Source organism: Loxodonta africana, chromosome 1 (genome assembly GCF_030014295.1).
Source record: "Loxodonta africana isolate mLoxAfr1 chromosome 1, mLoxAfr1.hap2, whole genome shotgun sequence".
In the NCBI taxonomy this organism is placed as follows: Eukaryota; Metazoa; Chordata; class Mammalia; order Proboscidea; family Elephantidae; genus Loxodonta; species Loxodonta africana.
The window spans coordinates 52,877,003-52,903,963 of record NC_087342.1 but is presented as its reverse complement, the minus strand read 5'-3'; the positions used below and the strand labels follow the sequence as shown (position 1 = coordinate 52,903,963).

Here is a 26,961-nt window from a genome sequence, read left to right as displayed (position 1 = left end):
TTGATTACACTTGGACAACTTCCATCATGAAAGGGCATTTTGTCCTTACTGGAATAGACACTTACTTTGGATATGGATTTGCCTTCCCTGCACACCACGCTTCTGCCAAAACTACCATCCGAGGACTTACAGCATGCCTTGTCTACCGTCATGGTATCCCGCACAGCATAGCCTCGGATCAAGGGACTCACCTCACAGCAAACGAAGTGTGACAGTGGGCCCATGCTCACAGAATTCACTGGTCTTACCATGTTCTCCATCATTCTGAAGCAGCTGGCTTGATAGAATGATGGAATGGCTTTCTAAAGACACAATTAGGGTGCCAGATAGGTGGCAAAGCCTTGCAGGGTTGAAGCAATGTTCTCCAGGAGGCTGTATATGTTCAAAGCAGTGTCCAATATATGGTGCTGTTTCTTCCATAGCCAGGATTTATGGGTTCAAGAATCAAGGGGTGGAAATGGGAGTGGCACCACTCACCATTACCACTACTGACCCACTTGCAAGATTTTTTGCTTCCTATCCCCAGGACGTTATGCTTTGCTTCCAAAGGGAGGAATGCTCCCACCTGGAGACACATCACTGATTCCATTGAATCAGAAGCTAAGAATGTCACCTGGTCACCTTGGGCTCCTTATGGAGGTAAAGAAGAGTATGTCTGGAATGCAGGAGATCCCTTAGGGCATCTCTTACTATCACCACGCCCTGTCATTAAAATCAATGGAAAACTACAGCAACCCAATTCAGACATGACTATTAATGGCCCAGATCCTTCAGGAATGAAGGTTTGGGTCACCCCACCAGGCAAAGAACCACGACCAGCTGAAGTGCTTGCTGAGGAAAAAAGGGAATACAGAATGAGTGGTGGAAGAAGGTAGTTCTAAATACCAGTTATGGCCACATGACCAGTTGCAGAAATGAAGACTGTAATTGTTATGAGTATTTCTGCTTTGTATGTGTGCATCAAATATTTTTGTTTTCTTCACTTATGAAGTATAAGATGTAAACGGGGCTATTGTGTTTTTGGTTGTACGCATGTTAGTTGTATCATGTTAGGAACAAGTATGACTTTATAATTGTCTTTATTCAAAGATTATTATGGTTTAAGGAGGTGTGTGTACATGTGCCAAATTGACAAGGGGTGGACTGTGATGGGCCATGATTCTCAGTGTTTATATGTGATCACTCCCACAATGGAGTCTGTTGTGAGTAGCCAATCAGTTGAAAAGAATTTTCCTTGAGGGTGTGGCCTGTATCCAAATACAAGCTGACATTGTGGCTTTTTGGCTTGTTCTGGATCCTGTGGCTGCCTCTTGCTTGTCTGACCTCCAGTTCTTGGGATTTCAGCTTATCTGCTGATCTTGAGATTTGTCGATCTTCACAGTCTGTGAGTAGGAGCCCTGCTCTCTGACCGGCCGATCTTGGGTTCGCCAACCCCTGCAGCTAAGTGAATCAGAAGTCTTGCCTGCCAACCTTGGGGATTCGTCAATCTTCACAGCCTTTGAGAAAGAGACCTGCTCTCCACGACCTGCCGATCTTGGGTTCGCCAGCTCCTGTGGCTATGTGAATCGAGAGAAGCCTCTATACTGATCCATGGACTTGGGACATTCCAGCCTCTACAATTGAGTGAGCCATTTCCTTGTTATAAATCTCTACATATATTTATACACTTTACTGGTTTTGCTTCTCTAGAGAACCCAGCCTAAGACAGACATGTTATCAGGAGGGAGCAGTCCCTGGAGAAGGACATCATGCTTGGTAGAGGGGCAGTGAAAAAGAGGAAGACTCTCGATGAGAGGGATTGACACAGTGGCTGCAACGATGGGCTCAAACATAGCAACCATTGTGCGGATGGCACAGGACTGGGCAGTGTTTTGGTCTGTTGTACACAGCATTGCCATGGGTCAGAACCAACTTGACAGCACCTGACAACAACAAGCTTGGTGGGTTTTTTTTTTTTTTTTTTTTTTAACTCCTTAGGCATTGTTACCATTAGCAGACTAAGAAACAGAAATTAAATGACTCACCAACTATCAAGTTACAGCATTTGGGTAGAAATTCAGTTCTCCAGATCTACACTAAGGTCCAGATTAGCCATCTTCACTGGTCTCACACGCACCTGGACTTATCCTCAAACTGTCCCCTCAAACATTCTCCACCGTATTCTTCATGAGTGATCCATTATTGACTAGTCCTTCCTTGCCCTTCACCTACCATATCTAACCAATCACCAAACCCTTTCACATCGACCCCCATTAATGTTTTCAATTTCTCCCCGTTACCACCAGCCTTGCACAGACTCACATCATCCTTTGCATGGACTACTGCAATACTGCCCTGTTGCCACAATTTTTTAAGTCATATTTCAGTGACATCATTCTATAATAATGGTATCAGTTGAACCTTCACTCTTCAAGTTCCTTCTTCATTTTTCTTCTAGCACATTACTGTCTTCCAGTTCTGTTTCTGATTCTTTTATCATTCTTAATATCCTTTTCCAGGTTCTTAAATATTGATGCTCCTTGAGCCTGTTCTTAAAGCCTCTCCCCTGACAGATCCTATTTTTGCCTATAGCTTCAACTACATCCACGTACCAATGATCACTGAGTCTGTATTTTCAACCCATACCCTCTTCTGTGCCCCAAAACTATTTTTAGAATGGGTCAGCATTTCTGTCCACACAGATGGCCTATAAACATCTCAAATTCAACACGTATGCCCCACAATGGACTTCCTATCTTCCACCTCCCCATGCCCAACTTCCAACCTATTTCTTCTATCTGCATCCCTTAATGTTACCAACCCCAAACTTAAACACTAAAACCATCTTTCACTTACCTTTATCCACTTGCCTTCACAATCGAATCTCAAGTCCTATTGATTCTGCCATGTCCTAAAGCATCCCATGATTACCTCTCCTTCCCTATCGATCACTAACTTTCTATTTCCTTGCTTGGACTACAGTAAGAGACTCCGTTTCCATGTGTCTCCAGTAGATCCTCCTCACAGCAGTTAACGTAAGCTTTCTACACCAGCTGCATTAGTACATGTGCTTGGTCGAGCAGATACTCAATGTGTTAAGTGAATCAATACTATCATGTTCAATTTAAATAAATTTTGACATTCTCCATCACTCACAGCATGAATTTCAAAGTCTTTGCCACTGCATACAAGGCTTGATGTGACCTAGATCTTCCCTACTTCTCTAGCCTCAAACTAGTGTCCTCCATCCACATCCTCAGAATAACCAACTATCTACAGTTCTCCCTAAGAGGCATCTTCCCATGACTGCCGTCATACATGCTTTCTTCTGCTTGGAATTCTCTTCTCACTCTATACCTGAAAAACTATTCCCTTTAAGATTCTTGCACTTTCATTGCCCTTCCCTCCTCTTCCTCGACCCTAACAAAACTCTCCCATACACAGCATCATTTTTATAGCTCAGTTAAAGTACTTATGTCAATACTTCTCAATTTCCCTTACTGGTTTGCGGGGCCCCAGAGGTCAGGATGACAATGGCATTTTGCACCTTCCCCAAAACATTCCTCTCCCACTCTCAGGAAAGCTCCTTCCTCCTTATAAGGATTATTCCCCCTGGAATCTCCAGGCCTTGAGATCAGTCTTCCAAGTCCTGGACCTGGTACCCAGCTTACGGTCATCTTCTCCATCCGAACTCCACCTCTAAAATTCCATTCTGCCCTAAATTTCCTACTCTGCCCACCATACAAACATGTCACATTCATAAATACCTTCAATCCCCCACTCCTCACACACCCCATTTATCAGTATTTACTAATCTTAGTTCTTTTACAACCCAGCCCAAATCCCAGGGCTAATCTTCAGCAATCTTTAATGACCTTGCCCTTTAGCCACACCTACCTTATGAAATCTGGCTCTGGTACAAACCACTTTTTCCCACCCTACATTCTTGGTAACTGAGCACTGCTGGCCAAAAATCACACCTTGACCCTTAGCCACTGCAACTGATGGCTTCCTATCTATATGGGTTTTCAAAGGCATTCCTCAATCTCAATACTTGAATTTGGTCAGTTTCTCCTTTTACTCCTCCTGGTGGTTAATACTAACAAAAATGTGAAGCCGACCTGTAGTAAACAGATTCACAAGACAATCCTGGGGTGGTGGGTAAAGTATGAGAAGAAAACGAAAGGCTAGATATGGATAAATGTCATTTAGATCGAATGCTGTATATCCTTTAGGTTCTAAGTCAATTACTTTGATGGAACTAGTAATACCATGACTATTTTAATTCTTATAGATTACTTGGAAAAGGAGCTGAAGTGTGGACCATTAAAAAAAAATGACCACAAATCCCTTCATGTCAAGGTATGCTTCATACTTATTATACGTTATCAATGAGACATACATAACTTTTATTTTCATTATAATTTATTCTCTGCAGTTTAAAGTTAAAACATCACACAAACCACAAAAGCTTTAGATACAGTATCCACCAGTTTTAAAACAGAAACAGTGAAGAGGCAAATGACCATTTACACACATTCCTCATCTCTTAACTTACATCTTGGTATACAGAGACTATTAACACACACAAGTCTAGTTTCCTATAAGCCTATTTGTCAAGCAGCAAGATGACAACGCATCATAGCATAGCACAGGGTGTTTTCTTTAAGAAACCACAGCAGCGGTATTTGGTGAAGGGTTATGCATAGAACTGACTTGAAGGGTAATGCTAAACATTCTTCACAAAACAGGCAGCATTTGTATATTAACAAATGAAAAATGTTACTATATGCTTTAAGTTAGAAACTATAGGATACTTTAAAAGCAGACAATACAAGATGCTGTAGTTCTAGACTTCATGACAAAATGCCCTTCCATCAGCTGCTTCAAGGTGTACAACCTTTGAGTGCTGCTCATTGGCTTTTCAAAGTGAACTTCAAGTATAAAAGCACTTGAAGTGTACCAGTCGAACGCTAAAGCTACACTGGTTACATGTTACATTAAAACACAGCTTTTAAGAAAATTTGACTTTAAAAAAGATTACATCATTGACGTAAAATAATTCAAAATTTGTTACTCTGAAAAACAAAAACGTGCGACTTTCAAATCTTTCAACACATTTTGGTTTAAAATGCCACATTTTGTGAAGCCATTACTTAACGTTGCAAATGTTCAGCAAAATAAACATCTTGACATTGTTTTTAAACCTAATAGCATCTAAAGAAATAGGTCAGCAAGTCTGTCACCATGTGACAATGTAGTTAACGTCTCCACTATGAAAACATCATTACAAAATCCATTAGATGAATTCTATTTTTAGCTTGGTGTAACTATTAGAGACCTATTTGACAATGCTACACACATATATTTAGTGGATTTTTTTTTTTTTTTTTTTGGCGTTTAAATCAGAGCAATGCTACCAAGATAATTACTGTATACAGGCAACTTCCACAAGTTTCAGAGGCAAAAGAAGAAAAAGATTTGGGAATGGTTGGTTGGGAAGGAAATGAAACCACTTACCGGAGTCCTCAATTTCAGAATTAATTCTCAAAAAGTGACATACTTTATCACTATTGTTCTCTGTGAGGACTCAGATAAGATTCTAACACTTGTATAAGTTTTTAATGCTCATAACCTTTTAAATTTTAGTATTAACCACAGGCTAGTCCATCTCCTACTGAGAGACTGAAAATGCACTTGTGCCCTAGTTCTGGTAAGTTCACTATACCTCATAAATAATTCTGTGTAAACCAGTTTCTCTTGCTCCTCTTAGTGGCCTTAGAAACAGGTAATATGGTGTCTGTGCTGGGGGGGAGGGAGAAAGGTGGTGAGCAGAAAGAAAAAATTTTTTTTAAGTTTTAAACAAAGGAATGAGTTTGTAGTATATTCATAATGACATCGGTGATATTTTTTATCTTCCTAGTTGAGAATTAAAGCATGGTGAACATGGGTTCTTGGGTATATTTCTCAAGTAAATTAAGCAGAACACTTAAAATCCATAAAATAAGACATTTTTGAACTTATAAACGTCGATAAATAATGTCAATATGTATACCCTTACACAGGTTAATATACTTTAGGGGAGACCCTTGCAGATCTGGGAGGCTGCCAGCCATCGTTAATGCTGACACAACAGAAAGCTCACATGCTGAAGTGTTTTTCAGCAACTATTGTTATCCAAACATAAGACACCCACTACGAGGCAGAATCCACAGCTCAAAACACCAGACCATGAAAGACCCAATTTAAATGTCCTCCTAGTACCAAGAACCTTTCTAGGCATTTTTTTCTAACTGATGATCGTTTTAATGAGATATTAAACTAGTATAAAGCATTAAAATTAATGCTTGAAACTCATGTCGCTGTATATATATATATAAAAAAAAATCCCTATAGTCACATAAAAATAAAAAATTGTATCCAATAAGGAAATGAAGATTGTCCCCACTCTCAGAGGCTGGGGATCTTCCCCTACAAAATATTTAAAGCTAAAACTATGCTCTTTGAATTCACTTTTAGCATATTCCAAGAGCTACAATGACAGCGAAGAGGTGTTCACTGGGACTACAACTTGGGGCAGATCAAGTGAACTGTTCGTAAGAAATCAAAACCATCAGCATGAAGTATGAGGTATCCAATATAATTATGTACTATCATAAAATAGGAATAATATTTTATGATGACTAGTTCTTGAGAAACAAAGGTGAAAAACATAAAAAGAACTTGGGTTAATAAAATAAGTTGGCTTTGCAATTTGTTCTTCTACAAAGCAGTTAACACTAATAAGTAGAAAGGTCTTTAATTCATTCAGTCCAGAGTTCAGTTACGACAAACACGGAAACCTGGCAAGTGCTGCTTTACAGGTGAGCAAGCATTCTCACCCACCCTATTCTTTCCTCATTACCAAGTGCCGCTGAGGTCTCATCACTGAACTGTTGTTTGTGAAGAAGTACCTTCTCCACAATGCAGGCCTTGAGCATGAAGTCCTCCCACACAAAGAGAGGAACTAACCCACCTCTCCTCAAGTAGAAGACAGTTCTTAGATCCCTAACTTAACTGCTTCAAATCTTGAATAGGTTACCTCCCACCACCCTCCCCCCGCAAAAAAAGTACTTCATAGAGGATAACTACTTTTAGCAACGAGTCAGAATTAAGCTCCCCAATAAATAATTGCTATACTAGAATGACAAATTTACAAATATCATTTTTAATCTAACCTCAGATACCATCAATTGTTAAGATGCACCATATATATCATTAAGAAAAACACTGCCAATTGAACTGTGACACAATGCTTTCTATTAGGTAGGATGTTTATTTAATATTTATCGAAAGAACTCTTTCAGAGTTACACAGATCAAATAAAATTTGATCTTGTGCAGACAAAAGTGTGTGAAATAAATTGGTTAAGTTATAACTATAACTTCGTATTCCGAGTCCCTTTCTTCTGAATCACTTTTCAAATCACAGTCATGGATGTCTGGATTTTCCCATATAACACTGCCTTCTGCGCCACGGAGAGCACTGGGGATGCAGCACTTCTTAAGGGAGTGCTCAACCACTGTCTTCTGTTTACAGTCAGCAGGAAGCACCGGACACAATGATGTCTGACGCCTTAATGACAGTCCTGCTCGACGCATGAATCGGTCACACCAGCCTCTCGTTGCTTTGAATTTGGTTTCACCTATTCCGAGGGTTTTGGCAATTTCTCCTGCCTTCCACTGCATCGCTTGGCGTGTGACAGGCAATCCTTTTGCACGTGTCTCACTGACAAAATGTTGTACAGCTTCATCTACTTGTGGGTATCTTCCTTTCTTAGGTCCCGTAAAACACTTTGTTGTTGCTTTGCAAGAAAATATGGAATTTCGGTCATTCCTCCAACGACGGATATTTGCTTCGCTAATATCAAGTGCACGGCCCGCTGGTCTGTTTCCATGTTTTTCTGCATACACAATAACTTTTCGTTTCAATGCTGAATCATAGTGTAACCTTTTTAAAGACATTGTTTAAAGCCAATTAAACCTACACGCTTGATACCAGCAATACACAAGTCAGTTACAGTGATGACACGATGACAAGCTATAACCACGTTCACACATGCACAGGCTAGGATAATTACATCACGACTATTGCCAGGTTGACAGCAATTTTATGATGCATCCCGATTTCAGACAAGTTAAAATGTGAAGAAAAACATACACTCTAGAACTAATAAAATACCGAGTTGTGAAGCCTGTAATGTTTACCAGATTTGCTTTAGTCCAAGGAAATAAAGCCTAAAAAGCCAAGGAACACATATATAAGTACAAAGCTAGTAAAGTTAAAGATTATTTTTAAATGAAATGGTCCATTTCATTTGGTTTTAATTCCCTTTATTTTTATATGGCTTACATGTAAATCTTTTTTTTTTTCCCTTAAATTGGACTTAAAATCCAAACACAAATGTTCTTCAGTCTTTTAGCAAATTTTCAAACCATGTGACTACAGACAGAGGCTCCCAGTCGCCTTCCATCATCTGCGAGTAAAGGACAACGTCCAGGGTCAGTGACTTTCCTCAGCAGGTACCCTCCTCTGGCGAGCGGATCTGATTCTGTGTGGAGAGGATGAAGTGTCTTCTTCTGTTTCTGATCCGGAGGGTTCATGGTCTCCCTCCTGGGATCCCGTGTCTCCCACCAGCTCCCGCAGAAACTTGAATTTAGATAAGAAAAGATGCCAAACAAAATACCAACCTAAAGAGAGACAAAAACATTAAGAAAAATTATTACATACATTGTTAGTGATTCAGGACACACAAGTTAACTGGGATATGGGGATATGTTACAAAATGGTATATATAGTACAAATAGATATATATGTGATTAAAATATACATTTAAGAAGTTTTTTTAAGCATATACTATGTGCGAGGCATAAGGATAAACTGTAGGATCACACAGTGGTACCAAAAACTGTTTCTGCTCTTGTGGAACTTAGATTTCAAACTTGGCCCATCTACTAAAATTTTAATGATTATGGTACCCTAAGTAAAAGGTACCCACATGTCTGTCAGTTCATCATACTGTGGGGTCTTGTGTGTTGCTGTGATGCTGGAAGCTATGCCACCGATACTCAGATACCAGCAAGGTCACCCTTGGAGGACAGGTTTCAGCTGAACTTCCAGACTAAGACACACTAGGAAGAAAGACCCAGCAGTCTACTTCTGAAAAGCATGAGCCAGTGAAAACCTTATGAATGGCAGAGGAACACTGTCTGATATAGTGCTGGAAGATGAGCCCCCCATGTTGGAAGGCACTCAGAAGATGACTGGGGAAGAGCTGCCTCCTCAAAGTAGAGTCGACCTTAATGACATGGATGGAGTAAAGCTTTCGGGACCTTCATTTGCTGATGTGGCACGACTCAAAATGAGAAGAAACAGCTGCAAACATCCATTAATAATCAGAACATGGAATGTACAAAATTATGAAGCTAGGAAAATTGGAAATCGTTAAAAATGAAATGGAACACATAAACATCAGTATCCTAGGCATTAGTGAGCTGAAATGGACTGGTATTGGCCATTCTGAATTCGATAATCATATAGTCTACTATGCCGGGAATGACAACTTGAAGAGAAACGGTGTTGCATTCACCATGAAAAAGAACATTTCAAGATCTATCCTCAAGTACAATGCTGTGTAGTGATAGGATAATACCCACATGCCTACAAGGATGACCAGTTAATATGATTATTATTCAAATTTACACACCACCGACTAAGCCCAAAGGTAAAGGCACTGAAGATTTTTACCTGCTTTGCAGTCTGAAATTGATCAAACATGCAACCAAGATGCATTGATAATTACTGGTGACTGGAAACAAAGAAGAAGGATGCGTAGTTGGAATATATGGCCTTGGTGATAGAAACAATGCCGGAGATCGAATGATAGAATTTTCCAAGACCAATGACTTCTTCATTGCAAATACCTTTTTTTTTTTAACCAACATAAACAGCAACTATACACATAGACCTCGGCAGATGGAATAGACAGGAATCAAATCCACTACATCTGTGGAAAGAGACGATGGAAAAGCTCAATATCATCAGTCAGAACATGGCCAGGGGCCGACTGTGGAACAGACCATCAATTGCTCGTATGCAAGTTCAAGCTGAAACTGAAGAAAATCAGAGCAAGTCCACGAGAGCCAAAATATGGCCTTGAGTATAACCCATCTGAATGTAGAGGCCATCTGAAGGATACATTTGATGCATTGAACACTAATGACCAAAGACCAGACAAGTTGTGGAATGGCGTCAAGGCTATCATACATGAAGAAAGCAAGAGGTCACTGAAAAGACAGGAAAGAAAGAAAAGACCAAGATGGATGTCAGAGGAGGCTCTGAAACTTGCTCTTGAACGTCAAGCAGCTAAAGCAAAAGGAAGAAATGATGAAGAACTGAGCAGAAGATTTCAAAGGGCGGCTCAAGAAGACAAAATATTGTAAATGAATGACATGTGCAAAGAGCTGAAGATAGAAAATAAAAGGGAAGAACACGGTTGGCATTTCTTAAGCTGAAGAAACATGAAAAAACTCAAGCCTCGAGTTGCAATAGTGAAGGATTCTATGGAGAAAATATTAAATGACACAGGAAGCACCAAAAGGAGATAGAAGGAATACACAGAGTCATTATAGCAAAAAGAATTCGTGGACGTTCAACCATTTCAAGAGGCAGCATATGATCTGGAACCGATGGTACTGAAGGAAGAAGTCCAAGCTACACTGAAGGCACTGGCGAAAAACAAGGCTTCAGGAACTGACGGAATATCGAGATGTTTCAACAAACAGATGCAGCGCTGTAGATGCTCACTTATCTATGCTGAGAAATTTGGAAGACAGCTACCGGGCCAACTGACTGGAAGAGATCCATATTTATGCCTATTCCCAAGAAAGGTGACCCAAATGAATGCAGAAATTATCGAGCAATATCATTAATATCACATGAAAGCAAAATTTTGCTGAAGATCATACAAAAGCGGCTACAGCAGTGTATCAACAGGGAACTGCCAGAAATTCAGGCCAGATTCAAAAGAGGATGTGGAACCAGGGATATCACTGCTGATGTCAGATGGATCCTGACTGAAAGCAGAGAATACCAGAAGGATGTTTACCTGCGTTTTATTGACTATGAAAAGGCGTTCTACTGTGTGGATCATAACAAACTATGGATAACATTGCGAAGAATGGGAATTCCAGAACACTTCATTGTGCTCATGAGGAAACTGTACATAGATCAAGAGGCAGTTGTTCAGACAGAACAAGGGGACACTAAGTGGTTTAAAGTAAGGAAAGGTGTGCGTCAGGGTTGTATGCCTATTCAGTCTGTATGCTGAGAAAATAACCTGAGAAGCTGGACTATACGAAGGAAAACGGGGCATCAGGATTGGAGGAAGACTCATTAACAACCTGCACTATGCGGATGACACAACCTTGCTTGCTGAAAGTGAAGAGGACTTGAAACACTTACTGATGAAGATCAAAGACCACAGCCTTCAGTATGGATTACACCTCAACATAAAGAAAACAAAAATCCTCATAACTGGATGAATAAGCAACATCATGATAAATGGAGAAAAGATTGAAGTTGTCAATGATTTCATTTCACTTGGATCCACAATCAACACCCACGGAAGCAGCAGTCAAGAAATCAAAAGACGCACTGCGTTGGGTAAATCTGCTGCAAAGGACCTCTTTAAAGTGTTAAAAAGAGAAGAGGTCACCCTGAAGACTAAGGTGCACCTGACCCCAGCCATGGTATTTTTAATCGCATCACATGCATGTGAAAGCTGGACAGTGAATAGGGAAGACCAGAGAAGAATTGACGCCTTTGAACTGCAGTGTTGGTGAAGAATACTGAATATACCACGGACTGCCAAAAGAACAAATCCGTCTTGGAAGAAGTACAGCCAGAATGCTCCTTAGAAGCAAGGATGGCGAGATTGCGTCTTACATCTTTGGACATGTTGTCAGGAGGGATCAGTACCTGGGGAAGGACATCATGCTTGGTAAAGTACCGGGTGAGTGGAAAAGAGGAAGACCCTCAACGAGATGGACTGACACAGTGGCTGCAACAATGGGCTCAAGCATAACAACGATTGTAAGGATGGCGCAGGACCGGGCAGCATTTCATTCTGTTGTACATGGGGTCGCTATTATGAGTCAGAACTGACTCGATGGCACCTAACAACAACAACGAGTAAAAGTGTCTATTATATAAAAATCATTTTTTTGAGAGCATTTTTCTAGAGAAGAAAGACTATGCTTTGATATTTACTCAGATGTTCATACCTCAATGCTATTTACCAAAAAGAAGTTTGCGTCAATCAGAAAGTCAAAAACATTCAATGGCAGGAGTCAATTGCACTATAGTGAAAACTCTTCAGTCAGGACCATGCTATTCATAAGCTTCTGGAAATAATAAATTTCCAAAGAAAATAAAAATTTCTTTTATTACATGATTAAAGAAAAATGCGAGATCATCAGATCTCATGTTCAAGATTTTAAAATGTATGGTATTTTCATGTCAACATCTTTAAAAAGTTTGAATAATTCTCTTAAAAAAAATACTCACCAAGTGGTGTTTGATTTTGCAAGGAACTTTACATTTACTAAGTTTTAGGTACCTGCTAGTAAGGTATCTAAAGGAGTGCACAAGATAAAGCCTCAACCTGTAACTGGTTGTTCTGAAATGTTAACAGCATGAAAAAAATTGAACCACTGTCACAGGGATTTCCATGTTAACATGCTAACATGTTTTCTTGATGCCTTACTACTTTAAGCTCTCTGGTTTCACAGAAAAGCAATGGACCAGAGCATATTCGGATGACTAGTATTTTATTAAAAAAAAAAGCTTTTCTACCTTGGTGTTATCACAGAAATCCTTGGACTATAGTCAGGCCTAGATAAAAGTTAAGAAAGTTTCTAATTTAACATGTTTCTTTCCATCAAAAGGCTAATTAATGTTGAGAGATTTAATCCATTTCTCAAGTTTGTGCTTTCCTTTTCACTTGAGTGCTGTGTGTTAACACAACAAAAATATATGTTTTGGTCAACTGTGTTTGAGTGAAGCACCTAACTTTGCAAAATAGTATTTTAATGGGATTTCAAGTTACCATGTTCCCCCATCCACCCAAAATTCTTTACAAAATAGCACAACAAACTAGTGGAAAGAAGGGGACCAGAGTCCCAGTTGTGACAGAAGATTCACGGAACTACTGAGGAAGTAAATAGCATGGAGTAAATAAGCATACTATAAAAGGATCCACTGACTGAGCTGTGTGCTTGTCCCTTGATCGAAATGGCTTCTAACTCTGGTTTTTTTTTTTTTTTTAATCTTTTTGTATTGAAATATAACTCACATACCATAAAATTCACCCTTTTAACAGCATGATTCAGTAGTTTTTAGTATACTCACAAGGTTGCACAACCATTACCGCAGTCTAACTCCAGAACATTTTCATCATCCCGAAAAGTAACTCCATATTCGTTAGCAATCATTCCCCGTTCCCTCCTCTGCCCTAACCCCTGGCAACCACGAATCTACTTTATATATCCACCGATTTGCCTATTCTGGACAGTTCTTATAAATGGAATCAAATAATATGTAGCTCTTTGTTTCTGGCTTGTTTCACTTAGTATGTTTTCAAGGTTCATCTATGTCGTAGCATGTATCAGAAGTTCTTTCCTTTTCATTGTTGAATAATGTTCCATTGCATGGATGTACCACATTTTGTTTATCCATTTATTAGCCGGATTCCACTTTTTGGCAATTATGGATAACAAAGTTCCCACTTTTTAGCAGCCATGAACATTCACTTACAAGTTTTTGTGTGGACGTACGTTTTCATTTCTCTTAGGTATATGCCTAGGATTGAAATTGCTGGGTCACATGGTAACTCTGTTTACCCACTTGTAGAACGGCCAAACTGGTTTCTAAAGTGGCTGCACCATTTTACATTCCTACCAGCAGCATATGAGGGTTCTAATTTTTCCACAACCTCATCAACACTTGTTATTGTCCATCTTTTTGATCACTGTCATTGAGCGTGTGAAATGGTTTATCACTGTGGTTTTGATTTGCATTTTTCTAATAACTAACGATGCAGAGCATCTTTTTATGTGATTGTTGGCCATTTGTATATCTTCTTCAGAGAAATGCCTATTCAAATGCTTTGCCCTTTTTTAATTGGTCTTTTTCTTTTTTATTATTGAGTTTTAAGAGTTCTTTATATATTCTGGATACTAGACCCTTATCAGATATATGATTTGCAAGTATTTGCTCCCATTCCGTCGGTTTTCACTTTCTTGATGGCGTCTATTGAAGCATAAAAGTTTTTAATTTTGATGAAGTTCAGTTGACCTATTTTACTTCGGTTGCTTGTGCTTTGGTGTCAGATCTAAGAAATGACTGCCTAATCTGAGGTCATGAAGATTCAGACCTATGTAAATCTCTAAGAGTTTTATAGTTCTTACACTTAGGTCTATAATACATTTTAGTTAAGTTTTTACATATGGTATTTTTTTTATACAAGAGAAATCCAAATTCATTCTTTTGCATGTGGATATCCACTTGTCCTTGTACCATTCGTTTAAAAGACTGCCTTTTCCCCTCACTGCATTTCTTGGCACCCCTGTTGAAAATTAACTGACCATAAGTGTATGGGTTTATTTCTGAACTCTTAATTCTACTCCATTGATCTATATGTTTATCCTTATGTCAGTACCACATAGTGTCTCAATTACTATAGCTTTACAGTAAGTTTTGAAATCAAGAAGTGTGAGTCCACTGACTTAGCGCTTCTTTTTCAAGACTGTTTCAGCTATTCTAAAATTCATTTCTACACAAATTTTAGAAGCAGCTTGTTAATTTCTGCAAAAAAAAAAAAAAAGGCAGATTAACATGGACTGCATTGAATCTGTAGATTGATTTTGGGATAGGGACTGCACTAAACTTGTAGATCAATTTGAGGATCTATTTTCTTTTTCTTGACACTTCTCTGTACTTGCCAAACTATCCATGATCAATACGTATGGTTTTGATAATTAGGAAAATCAGGGGAAAAGCAAGTAAGAAACTGGTAAGTCTAAACCATAAAACATTCTGTAGACTTAATATTTTTTAAATACTACAAGGCCATTTAGTTCGCCTAAATTAATAATGCTAGTTGATTTCAATAGATACTAAAGCAAACTTCTTTTCTCCTAGGTTAGGTTAAAGAAACTAAAAGTTTAAAAAACTCATTCACCCAAGATACTATGCTAAACAGGGATTGTGAAGGTGGATTTATCATCAGCGAAATTATGATCCAGCCTAAAGAGGGTGGCCTTGATTTCATAAAGATCAAAGATTCCAACAGTGACTACAAGGTACAAAATGACCACAAAGCATAGTTAGGGAGGGGACTGGAGGTATTTTGGCTGAAAAGGGGGGTTACGGGGAAGGGCCATCACTACTGGGGTTTTTATCATAAAATACTATAGTGCACTTGGGACGGTTAAAAGAAAGCAAAGACTCCCAGCACAGAAATTTACAAAATAAGGAACCGAGGATAGCTATAGTAGTCAGTCTTGGGCGATATAAAGACATCGACATTTAGCTAAATCACAGACTCTCTCTTGCCCAATTTTAATAAAATGAACCAAAAACTAATCAAAAAAAAAAAAAAATTGCCGGTAACCAAACAATGTAAGGGATTCAATCTCAAGACAAGGTCAGAATGTGGCAGCCAAAGACAAAAATTTCAGACTCTGGAGGTCAAGGTAAAGAAGGCTGCTGACTCCACACTTGCCACTTCCCTCCCCACCCACGTCACTGAATTATTCAGACTACACACCTCTTTAGTTTTTATTCCCAAATCTGGAGATAAGCAAACTTGGAAGGAGTGCATTTTTTTCTTTCCCCTCTTCTGCCTGGTGTGGGGGTCATGGCAGGGGAAGGAATAGTGACACTACTTCCCACAAAAAAATTGTAAGGTAGAGAATTCCTCTAACAGAGATATGAAGTTCATCTTCTGGGCAGCCAAAAAGAACAAATCTCTACTGTGCTTGGTTTTTACAATGAGTACCGTATGACAGGTGGGAGTCCAAGGGAAAGAGACAAATTGTAGTGTTGGTAACTGCAGTGGGATCCACTGAAGTGAGGAACGTTCAGCAAGTCGTCCTCTCCTAGAACTGGAATTTTGGGGAGTACCTAGGAATTGTAAAGGAGCCCTGGTTGCACAATGGTTAAGCACTCAGCTGCTAACCAAAAGGTCGATGGTTCGAACTCCCTCAGCAGCTCTGTGGGTGAAAACACCTAGCAATTACAGCCTAGGAAACCTATGGGGTAGTTCTCTGTTACATGGGGTCACTGAGAGTCAATCTACAGCACCTAACAACCAAAAACAAAAAACCAAACCCACTGCCATGGAGTCAATTCCAACTCATAGCAACCCTGTAGGACAGAGTAGAACTGCCCCATAGGGTTTCCAAGGCTGTAATCTTTAAGGAAGCAGACTGCCACATCTTCTCCCGTGGAGTAGCTGGTGGGTTCAAACCATCAACATTTCGACTGGCAGCTGAATACTTACACACTGCACCACCAGGGCTCCTTTACATACAACAACCAAAACAAAAAAAGAACAAACCGGTTGCCACGGAGTCAATTTTGACTCATAGCTACCTATAGCAACAGGCATGATAAAATCTGATACTTCTACAATGGATTATTTGCCGACGGAGTAGTAACAGCAGCAAACAAAGGTTGGTACTTGTCTCAGGGTTCTCCAGAGAAAAAGAAACCAGTAACATCTGTAGGTTAGGTGACAGGCTGGACATTCCAGTCACTCTGTGTTCCAGAATCAGTAGGCCAGGAAGTGGGTGCAGGGGTGGGTGGGAGGAGGGAGTTTCCAACAGGATGTCTATATACAGTCTTGAGGCAAAGTCTTTCTCCTTTGGAAAACATTTTGCTCTTAAGGCTTTCAACTGCTTGGAGGCGGCCCACCTACATTATTGAGGGTGATCTGCTTTACTTAAGGTCAACTGATTTAAATGCTCATCACGTGTAAAAACCTTCAAAGTATCATCTAGACTACGATTGGTCAAACCAATGGGCATCATAGCCTAGTCAATCTGACACACAAAATTAATCATCCCAACACTGAAAATGCCAGGCAGTCTGAAATGAAAAACACCACCAGGAAAAGCATGACTTAGCAAAGAAAAACTAAGCAGGTACTGTGGGGCCAGATAAAACTGCTAATAAGACATTCATTGGCTATGTTAACTGAACATGGAAATAATAACTTTTTGTTTTTTTAACTTTGGGACAGTTCTGTGAAGAAATGCTTTCCACATATCACATTATTTAATGGCCAGCTTGCTGCTCAATTTAACCATCTGGCCCATCACATACTTTTGGTATGTCACACTCCCTGGAGTTAATCAGGCCCACCTATTCATCTTTATTCTTAAATCCTACAGTATTTACACTGATCTTTTGACAAATATAATACAAAATAGAAAGTCACATACATAGTTAACCTCCTTTTATTTTGATAAAGCAACAGTTCAAGTTAACAGAAACCTCAAGACCTAACTTAACCAAAAAAGAGGAATTGTTATAAGCTCACAAGGGTTATGTCATAGAACCCAAGAAGGAAGTGCCCTTACCAGGGACTAGAACCAGTGTGAACTGAGGTCATCCTCAGCATTGGGTTTCTCCTGTATGTGTGCTTCACTCTCCTTTCTTCTCTTCCGCAGTTTTCCCTTTCCCAGTTTACATCACTTCTCCGTTCATAACCTCAAAAAACATAGCCTAGAATCTCTGTCTCAACCTGAGTTATGTGTCAGCCCCAGGACTAGTCTGTTTTACCTGAGGACAGACAGAGGTACTGTGAACATGGCTGTAGGGCGTAGCCCTGGGAGTACTGCTGCTGTTAACTGCTGTCTCTGGCCCCTGACTCATGGCGACCCCAAGCACAAAAAAATGAAACACTACCCAGTCCTGTACTATCCCCATGATTATTTGTGGATCAGACCATTGTGGTCCATAGGGTCTTCATTAGCTGATTTTTGGAAGTAGTCGCCAGATCCTTCTTCCTAGTCCATCTTAGTCTGAAAGCTTTACTGAGATCTGTTCAGCACCATAGCTACATGCAAATCTTCACTAACAGACGGGTGGTGGCTGTGTTTGAGGTCCACTGGCCAGGAATTGAAGCCGGGTCTCCTGCATGGCAAGAATTCTACCACTGAACCACCATAAACCAAAAAAACCAAACCCGGTGCCATCGAGTCAATGCTGACTCATAGCAACCCTATAGGACAGAGGAGAACTGCCCCATAGAGTTTTCAAGGAGTGCCTGGCGAATTCGAACTGCCGACCTTTTGGTTAGCAGCCATAGCACTTAACCACTACGCCACCAGGGTTTCCATAAGTGCCCTCAATTCCGAGAATAAAAGCTGTTTTCAGAGATTAGAGGGGAGTGGATAGGAGAACCTGGAGGAAGATCCTCAGTAAAGACATCTCCTCTACCTTTATTAGGCAGTAGGCTCCAAGTTCAGAGGTCAGAACCCATCAGTGGTTCTGTGATCTGCTCCTATGAAGATTACAGCCTAGGAAACCTTATGGAGCAGCTCTACTCTGTCTTACAGGGTCACTGTGAGTCAAAATCAACTCAACAACACATAACTACAGGCTCCTAAAAGTCTGTCTCCACTATAGGAGCAACCAAAAAAACTATCCTAGAGCTAGGCAGGCAATTCATTTGCTGGATAAAGCCTGACCAAAACCGTCAGTCTTCTTGGGATCTTCCATGATTCCTTTAAAACCTCTATATAATGTAACCTTTGATAAATGTCCACACTGCAAGAGATCTTCGACCTCTTGAGCAGAGAACTTGGTGGTGGGGGTGGAGGGGGTGTGGAGATGAGCGTCTATCAGACAGTACTGGGAGTCACATTCCCCCTTTTAGGGAACAGAACACCTATAAATGTAAGGCAAGTTCAAAAGTACTTATTATCCGATGGATTGACCCCGGTCAAAGATATATGATTACCATGTTGCAGCCAAACTGGCTACCCATCAGAATCTGCTGGGGAGCTTCTAAAAACTAGAATCCCAAGGACTCATCCCAAGGACTCATCCTAGATTTCCCAAATCAATCTCCAGGGACCATGCTTACTCATTTTTTTTAAAGCTCCCTGGGTGATTCTGATGCACAGGAAGGTTTGGAAAAGACAGAAATAGAGTGACGAGGAAACATAAGTACTGTTGCCAATTATGGAGATTAGCCAAGAAAAGGAGAGAGGGACAAGCAATGGCATGCCAGTGGGCAAGAGAGAGCCTGTGTGAGAAGACCCCACTGGGAAAAGGCAACCAAAGCGATACAAAGACCAACGGGACAATGTGATCATGTAAGGCGGAGCTATGAAGAAGTGCCCATTCAAAACCTGTAAGACGACAGGCCTCACCGATGACTGGGGCCAGCTGGGGCCATGCTGCAGGGCAATGCATTGAGGAATGACGCAATGGAAGACAAATGGAAGAAGTCGGAACATAAAAAATAACGTCTTTGCTCCCAGTAGAGCTGCCTTGTTTCTGGTTAAAAGAATGGCTTAATATAACACAGAGTTCGTTCTCTTGTATGCTATGAATGTAAAAGAAAGAACAAGTAGGAGGTTAACTAATATAAAATGGAGCATCATCCTCTGTCTTAGTTATCCAGTGCTGCTGTAACAGAAATACCAGAACTGGATGGCTTTAACAAAAAGAAATTTATTCTTTCACAGTTTAGGGGGCTCCAAGTCCAAATTCAGGGTGCCAGCTCTAGGCAAAGGCTTTCTTTCTCCATCCGCTCTGGGGAAGGTCCTTGTCACCAATCTCCCCTGGCCTAGGAGCTTCGAAGTGCAGGAACCCTGGGTCCAAAGGACATGCTCCAATCCCAGCAGTACTTTCTTTTTTTTTAAATATAGTTTTTATTGTGCTTTAAGTGAAAGTTTACAAATGAAGTCAGTCTCTCACACAAAAACTTATATACACCTTGCTACATACTCCCAGTTACTTTCCCCCTAATGAAACAGCCCGCTCCTCCCTCCAGTCTCTTCGTATCCATTTCGCCGGCAGTACTTTCTTGTTGACATGAGGTCCCCCTGTGTCTCTGCCTTCCTCCCTCTTTTGTATCTCGAAAGAGACTGACTCAAGATATAACCTAATCTTGTAGACTGAGTCCTGCCTCGTTAACATCATAGAGGTAGGATTTACAACACATAGGAAAATCACATCAGGTAACAAAATGGTAGACAATCACACAATACTGGGAATCCTGGACTAGCCAAGTTGACATACATTTTGGGGGGACACAATTCAATCCATAACACCCTCTATCTCATGCTATTGGTCAAGGGCACCAAATAACATGAGGGGCGTATGTGTAGGTATGTGTGTTGAGAGGAGGAGAGGCACCACAGACACTAAGGACAGAGTTACCAGTTCAGATCTGTAACTCTGATGTTGTTGTTAGCTGCCACCAAGTCAGCCCCTACTCATGGCAACCCCATGCACAACAGAACAAAATGCTGCCCGGTCCTGTGCCATTCCCATGATCACTTGCAGACTGAACCATTGTGATTACAGGGTTTTCATGGCTGATTTTTGGAAGCAGATTGCTAGGCCTTTCTTCCTAGTCTGTCTTAGTCTGAAAGCTTTGCTAAAACCTATTCAGTATCATTGTAGATCAGCCTAATTTGGACTCTGGGCCTTAGTGACTAGCTTTACCCACGGGTATATGTGTGTGTTTGGGAGGAAGCAGGCAAGAGGAAGAATAATCATTAAAACCCAGGCTACTTTTTACTGAAAGGGGCTTCTCCTTTGTATCCTGCATGCCAAGCACAGACAGAACCTCTTATGGAAGTATAGCTCATTCGATCCCTCTGTCTAAACTTGATACGCAGACACCAGACACCCTGTACCTACTCTTCAACAGAATGCATGTATTTTACCACGTTCCAGAATTTATTGAAAGAGAAATGTAAGGGAGGAGGGAGAAGAAAGGAGAGGTGGAGGGAAAAGGGCTGTCCACAATTATATGTACCTACAGTCAGAAACTCATGCTGATTGTTCAAACAAGCACTGTGGTTTTTCAGAGTTTAAAAGGCAAGTCTGTGCCTTGCTCCAGTCTCACACTGATTAGCCTTGTATGTACAAAAAAAAGCTGGCCGACAATAAGGAGCATATATATTTGGATAATCAAAGGAGCGCCCACTGTGTGCGCCAGTAACTAAGCATTACTTCAGAGGATGAATTTCATGAAACACACTGTACGTGGTTTTTCTATGCAAGATAAATGTGCAGCAACAGGAGGGCAGTGATGGCAGAAAAACTTCAGTGAAGAACCATCACCAGCAACACATCACAAATCCGGGATAACTGTATTTTCACATTTATTATAAAGTTCTCAGTCCTCAAAGTGCTTTTACATTCATTATCTCATTAACACAACAGCCCAGAAATCATATCCCCGTTTTCTAAAGAAGATAATGGCTCAAAGCCACTCACAGTCATTGTAGAGCATCAATCAGGCAAAACAAAGCGATGAATTTAAAAAGTATACCAAGTCTCTCAGGTTTTGATGGCAAAAGCATGGCTAAAACACAAAATACTATTTAGAGAATAAGGATTCGATTTCATTACCCAAGATCTTTTTAGTCCAAAAACCCAGGTACAATATAACCACAAACTTCTTACCTCTGTGAATTGTGGAATCATTACACTGGACTTATACATCATTCTACCTTCATGATGGCATCTAAGTGGCTAACTAATTGGCTCCATACCAACCTTACATTTGTATAAAGCTTCTTCCCATTTTCAATCCTATTGCCTTATTTCCATCTTACTCTAAAGGCAGCTAAGTCTCACTTGTAAAATAATATGTTCAAGGCCACAGATGTAGGTTAAGCAAAACAGAGCCAATACAGCTTCACCTACCCTGAGACCAGAGAATTAGATGGTGTCTGCTACCACTACTGACCATTCTAACCAGGCCACAATAGATGGGCCCTGACAGAATGGGAGGAAAATGTAGAACAGAACTTCAAATTCCTAAACAAATCACCGGACTTACTGGACTAGTTGAGACCGGAGGACTCCCCAAGACTACTGCCCTGAGATACTCTTCAAATCTTGAACTGAAACTAATCCAAGGTCACCTTGTACCGAAATAACAAATTGGCTCCAAAAATAATGAATATCACCAGTAAGTACTGTGCCCCTTTAAAAAATCACCTATATGAGACCAAACAGTCAACGACTTTAAAACAAAGATGAGAGTGTAAAGGGGCAGGGGAACTTGATTAATGGAAATGGAACAACCAGAAGAGAAATAATGAGAATATTCATGTTTTGTGACGAATGTAACCAATGTCACTGAACAATTTGTGTGGACACTGCTGAATGCAAACCTAAACTGCAGTGTAAACCTTTACCCAAAACAGAGATTGGAGGAACTTCCAAGACTATGGCCCCTGGACACCCTGCTAACTCAGAACTGAAGCCACTTCCGAGGTCCACCTTTTAACCAAAGATTAGACAGGCCTATAAAACAAACACACATGAGCAACGTGCTTCTTAGTTCAAGAAAAGTACACGAGACCAAATGGGGAACACCCGCCCAAAAGCAAAGATGAGAAGGTAGGAAAAGGACAGAAGAATTGGACAAATGGACATGGGGAACCCAAGGTGGAAAGGGAAAGGGGGAGAGTGCTGACACAATGCAGGAATAGCAACCATTGTCACAAAGCAATTTGCGTATAAATTTTTGAATGAGAAACTAATTTGTATTGTAAAATTTCACCTAAAGCATAAAAAAAAAAACAAAAAAACAAGCTCTTCCGCCTCCTATCCAACGTTCCCACTACTGCACACCCTTTCTCGATGACATGCTTTGTTGTTGTTAGGACTGATAGCGACCTCATATAAAACAAAACAAAACACTGCTCGGTCCTGCACCATCATCACAATTGTTGCTGTTTGGGCCTACTGCTGCAGCCACTGTGTCAACCCATCTCATTGAGGGTCTTCCTCTTTTTCACTCACCCTCTAGGCAAAGCCAAAAGCAAAGCCCCTGGAGATACCATTACTGAATCAAACAACAAAATTCTGAATCATGATACCTCCAGCACTTTAACCACCACACCACCAAGGCTCCTTGGTGCATAAAATACACGCATTGATTGTTAGCCACTGTTACCATTTCCTGGCCTCCAGCCTCTTCCCCTCCAGGAAAAACTACACAGACAATATGAGGCTATTACCACTGTTACTAAGAATTTTAAGCATCATTAATATATAATTCTAAAATCTCTCTACTATACTATCTCTTCAATACGTACTGTCTTGGGCAATCGCTTTAGCACCACAAGTTCACCTCTCTCCTCCACTGTATTTATACTATTTGTCTGTCTTTCCCAATAGATACAGGTTTCTTAAGGAAGGGGAATGTATGGCTTATCATTGTTTTCCAGTGTTTCTTCTATGCCTTAAAACAGTACCTGCCAGAGTCTCAAAACAAATCAACCAACCTCTATCTCCCTCCTTCAAAAAAAAACCTACCCATGAATTTAAGGGTTCAATGACTTTCACCAGTTGACCCAGTTCTGAGCTTAATGTTAGCACTGAAGACTCCTACACCACACAACATGCTGTTGTTGTTGTTGTGTGCCAACGACTCAATTCCAACTCATACTGTTACTACTACCCATTGCCGTCGAGTCGATTCCGACTCATAGCAACCCTGAAGGACAGATTAGAGCTGCCCCATAGGGTTTCCAAGGAGGGCCTGGTGGATTGGAACTGCTGATCTTTTGATTAGCAGCCATAGCTCTTAACCACTATGCTACCAGGGTTTCCGACTCATAGAGGCCCTATATGACAGAGTAGTACCACCCCATAGGGTTTCCTAGTCTGTTATCTTTACAGGAGCAGATTGCCAGGTTTGAACTACCAACCTGTTGGTTAGCAGCAGAGTGCTTAACCACTGTACTATCAGGGCTCCTTATACTATGTAATACAGCAAGTACATAATATATCTGGTAAACCAAAAAAAAAAACCAAACCCAGTGCGGTAGAGTATGAAGAGAATTGTGTCCCCCCTTTCACGAATATATTGAAAAAACCTAACAACAAATTGACCTAATCAGTATTTATAAAACATTCCATTCAATAACATTCTTTTCACAAACACCTGAAATATTCACCAAGATAGACCATATTCTACATCATAAAATAAGTCTCATTAAATTTAAGGATAAACCCTCATAGATTTTATCATACAAAATACAATTGTCTGACCATAATGAAATTAAACTAGAAATTGAAAACAAAACATTTTGGAGAAAAAATTCAAAATTTAAACACCATACTTCTAAATAACCCATGATTCAAAGAAGAAATCACAGGTGAAATTAAAAATATTTTAAACTGAATAAAAATGGAAAAAATCAAAAGTAGTATCTGGAAAGAAATTTATATCATTAAATACCTATTTTAAAAAAGAAAAAATCTAAAGTCAATAAACTAAGTTTCCACCTTAAGAAACTAAAAAGCAGTCAAGGGGGACATCTAGCTCAACTGGCATAACAGTTTATAAAGAAAATGTTCTACATCCTACTTTGGTGAGTAGTATCTGGGGTCTTAAAAGCTTGTGAGCAGCCATCTAAGATACTCCACTGGTCCCATCCCATTTGCAGCAAGGGAGACTGAAGAAAACCAAAGACACAAGGAAAAGATTAGTCTAAAGGACTAATGGACCACAACTACCACAGACTAAGTCCAGCACAACTAGATGATGCCCAGCTACCACCACTGACGCTCTGACAGGGATCAAAATAGAGGGTCCCGGACAGAACTGGAGGAAAATGTAGAGCAAAATCCTAACTCACAAAAAATAAAATATAAAAGACCAGACTTACTGCTCTGACAGAGACTGGAGAAACCCCTAGAGTATGGCCCCTGGACACTCTTTTAACTCAGTACTGAAGTCACTCCTGAGACTCACCCTTCAACCAAAGGTTAGACAGGCCCATAAAACAAAATGAGACTAAAAGGGCACACCAGCCCGGGGCAAGGGCTAGAAGGCAGGAGGGGACAGGAAAGCTGGTAATAGGGAACCCAAAGTTGAGAACGGAGAGTGTTGACATGCCCTGGGGTTGGCAACCAATGTCACAAGACAATGTGTATTAACTGTTTAATTTACGCTGTAAACCTTCATCTAAAGTACAATAAAAAAAAAAAAAAGTCACTTAATTTGAATCATTTGAGTGAAAAAAAAAAAGAAACTAGAAAAGTATAAGGTAAAATCAAAGAGAAGGAAGGAAATAAAGATATATAAATCAATGAAATATTTGGACAAATAATAGTGAAAAAAATTAATGAAACCAAAGCTGATTCTTGGAAAAGATCAATAAAATTTATAAACATCTAGCCAAACTGATCACACACAAAAAAATTTACCAAATCAGGAATGAGACCACAACAGATCCTACAAATATTAAAAAGATGAGGGAATATTATGAACTTTATATCCATAAATTCTACAATTCAAACAGGCATAGTGTTGGAAAGACATAAATTACAAAAGCTCAAAGAAATTGTAGTTAAAAACCTTCTCAAAAAGAAAAGTTCTGGCTGAGATGAAATCTACCAAACATTTAAGAAAGAAAATTCTTGCAGTTGTGAGAGACACACCCTAGGGTAACTCCAGTGAGTCAAACCCTCGAGTAACCCTTGTGTGACAGACTGCCCTCAAGTGTGGGCTGAACCTGTGACTTGATTCTAACCAACAGAATATGGCAGTGGTGATGAGCTAGCTACTCTTCAATTAGGCTACATAAGGCAAAAGTGAAGGGATCCTGCAGATGTAATTAAGGTCTCAAATCAGTTGATTTTGAGTTAATAAAAAAGATTATCGTGAGTGGGCCTGACTCAATCAGGTGAAAGCCTTTAAAAGAGGGACTAGGACCCACCATGATATCAAAGATTCTCCTGCTGGTCCCAAAGAAGCAAGTGTCCATGATTCCTACGGGCCTACAGCCAAAAGGAACTGAATTCTGCCAACAATCACATGAGGCTGGAGCAGGACTCCAAGTTCCAGAAAAGAATGCAACGAGGTCAACACCTTGATTACAGACTTGTGAGACACTGACCAGAGGACCCAGCTAAGCTGTGCCCAAACTCCTGACCCAAGGAAACTGTGAATAAATAAATGTATGTTGTTTTAAGTTGTGAAGTCTGTGGTAATTAGAAAACTGATACATCAATTCCACACAAACTCTTACAAAATATAAGAGAAAAGGAAACGCTTCCCAGGCCATTTGATGAAGTCCGCATTACCCTGACAACAAAACCAGACAAAGGCAGGTAAGAAAACTACAAATTTTCCTCAGGAATGTAAACACAAAAAACCTTAAATATTTAGTAAATCCAGCAATATGTAAAAACGATAATATATCATGATCAAGGGGGATTCATCTGAGGAATGCTGGGTTGACATTAAGTTAAAAAATCAATCATTATAATTCACCATATAAACAGATTTAAAAAAACACACATGACCATTTCAATAGCGACTGAAAGAAAATGTTTGAAAAAATCCAACATCACTTCCTAAAAAAAAAAAACTTAGTAACATAGGAGTATGAATTAACTTTCCTTCCTCAACTTGATAAAGGACATCTTAAAAAAAAACTTGCAGCTAACATCATACTTACAGGCAAAAGACTAAATGTTTTCCCCTAAAAAGATTAGTGCTCTGGCCACCTCCTTTCAACACTGGTTGAGGTCTTACCCAGTGCAATGAGCCAAGAAAAAGAACTAAAAGACATACATACACATTGGAAAGAATAGTAAAACTATCTTCATTTGCAGCTGACATGCATCTCTGTGTTGGCATTTACCAAAAAAAAAAAAAAAAAG

General features: G+C 40.0%; 1 protein-coding gene across 1 annotated transcript in view; it reads right to left on the bottom strand.

Annotated features, from left to right (window-relative positions):
* Positions 1 to 4,386: 4,386 nt before the first annotated feature.
* The window catches only part of SMIM13 (small integral membrane protein 13), a 47,182-nt gene continuing 24,607 nt past the window's right edge, over positions 4,387 to 26,961 (bottom strand). The window contains exon 2 of the mRNA XM_003416492.4: positions 4,387 to 8,708. Coding sequence (XP_003416540.1) covers positions 8,521 to 8,708 — 188 coding nt within the window. The 3' untranslated portion in view covers positions 4,387 to 8,520. The remainder of the gene's footprint in view (positions 8,709 to 26,961) is intronic.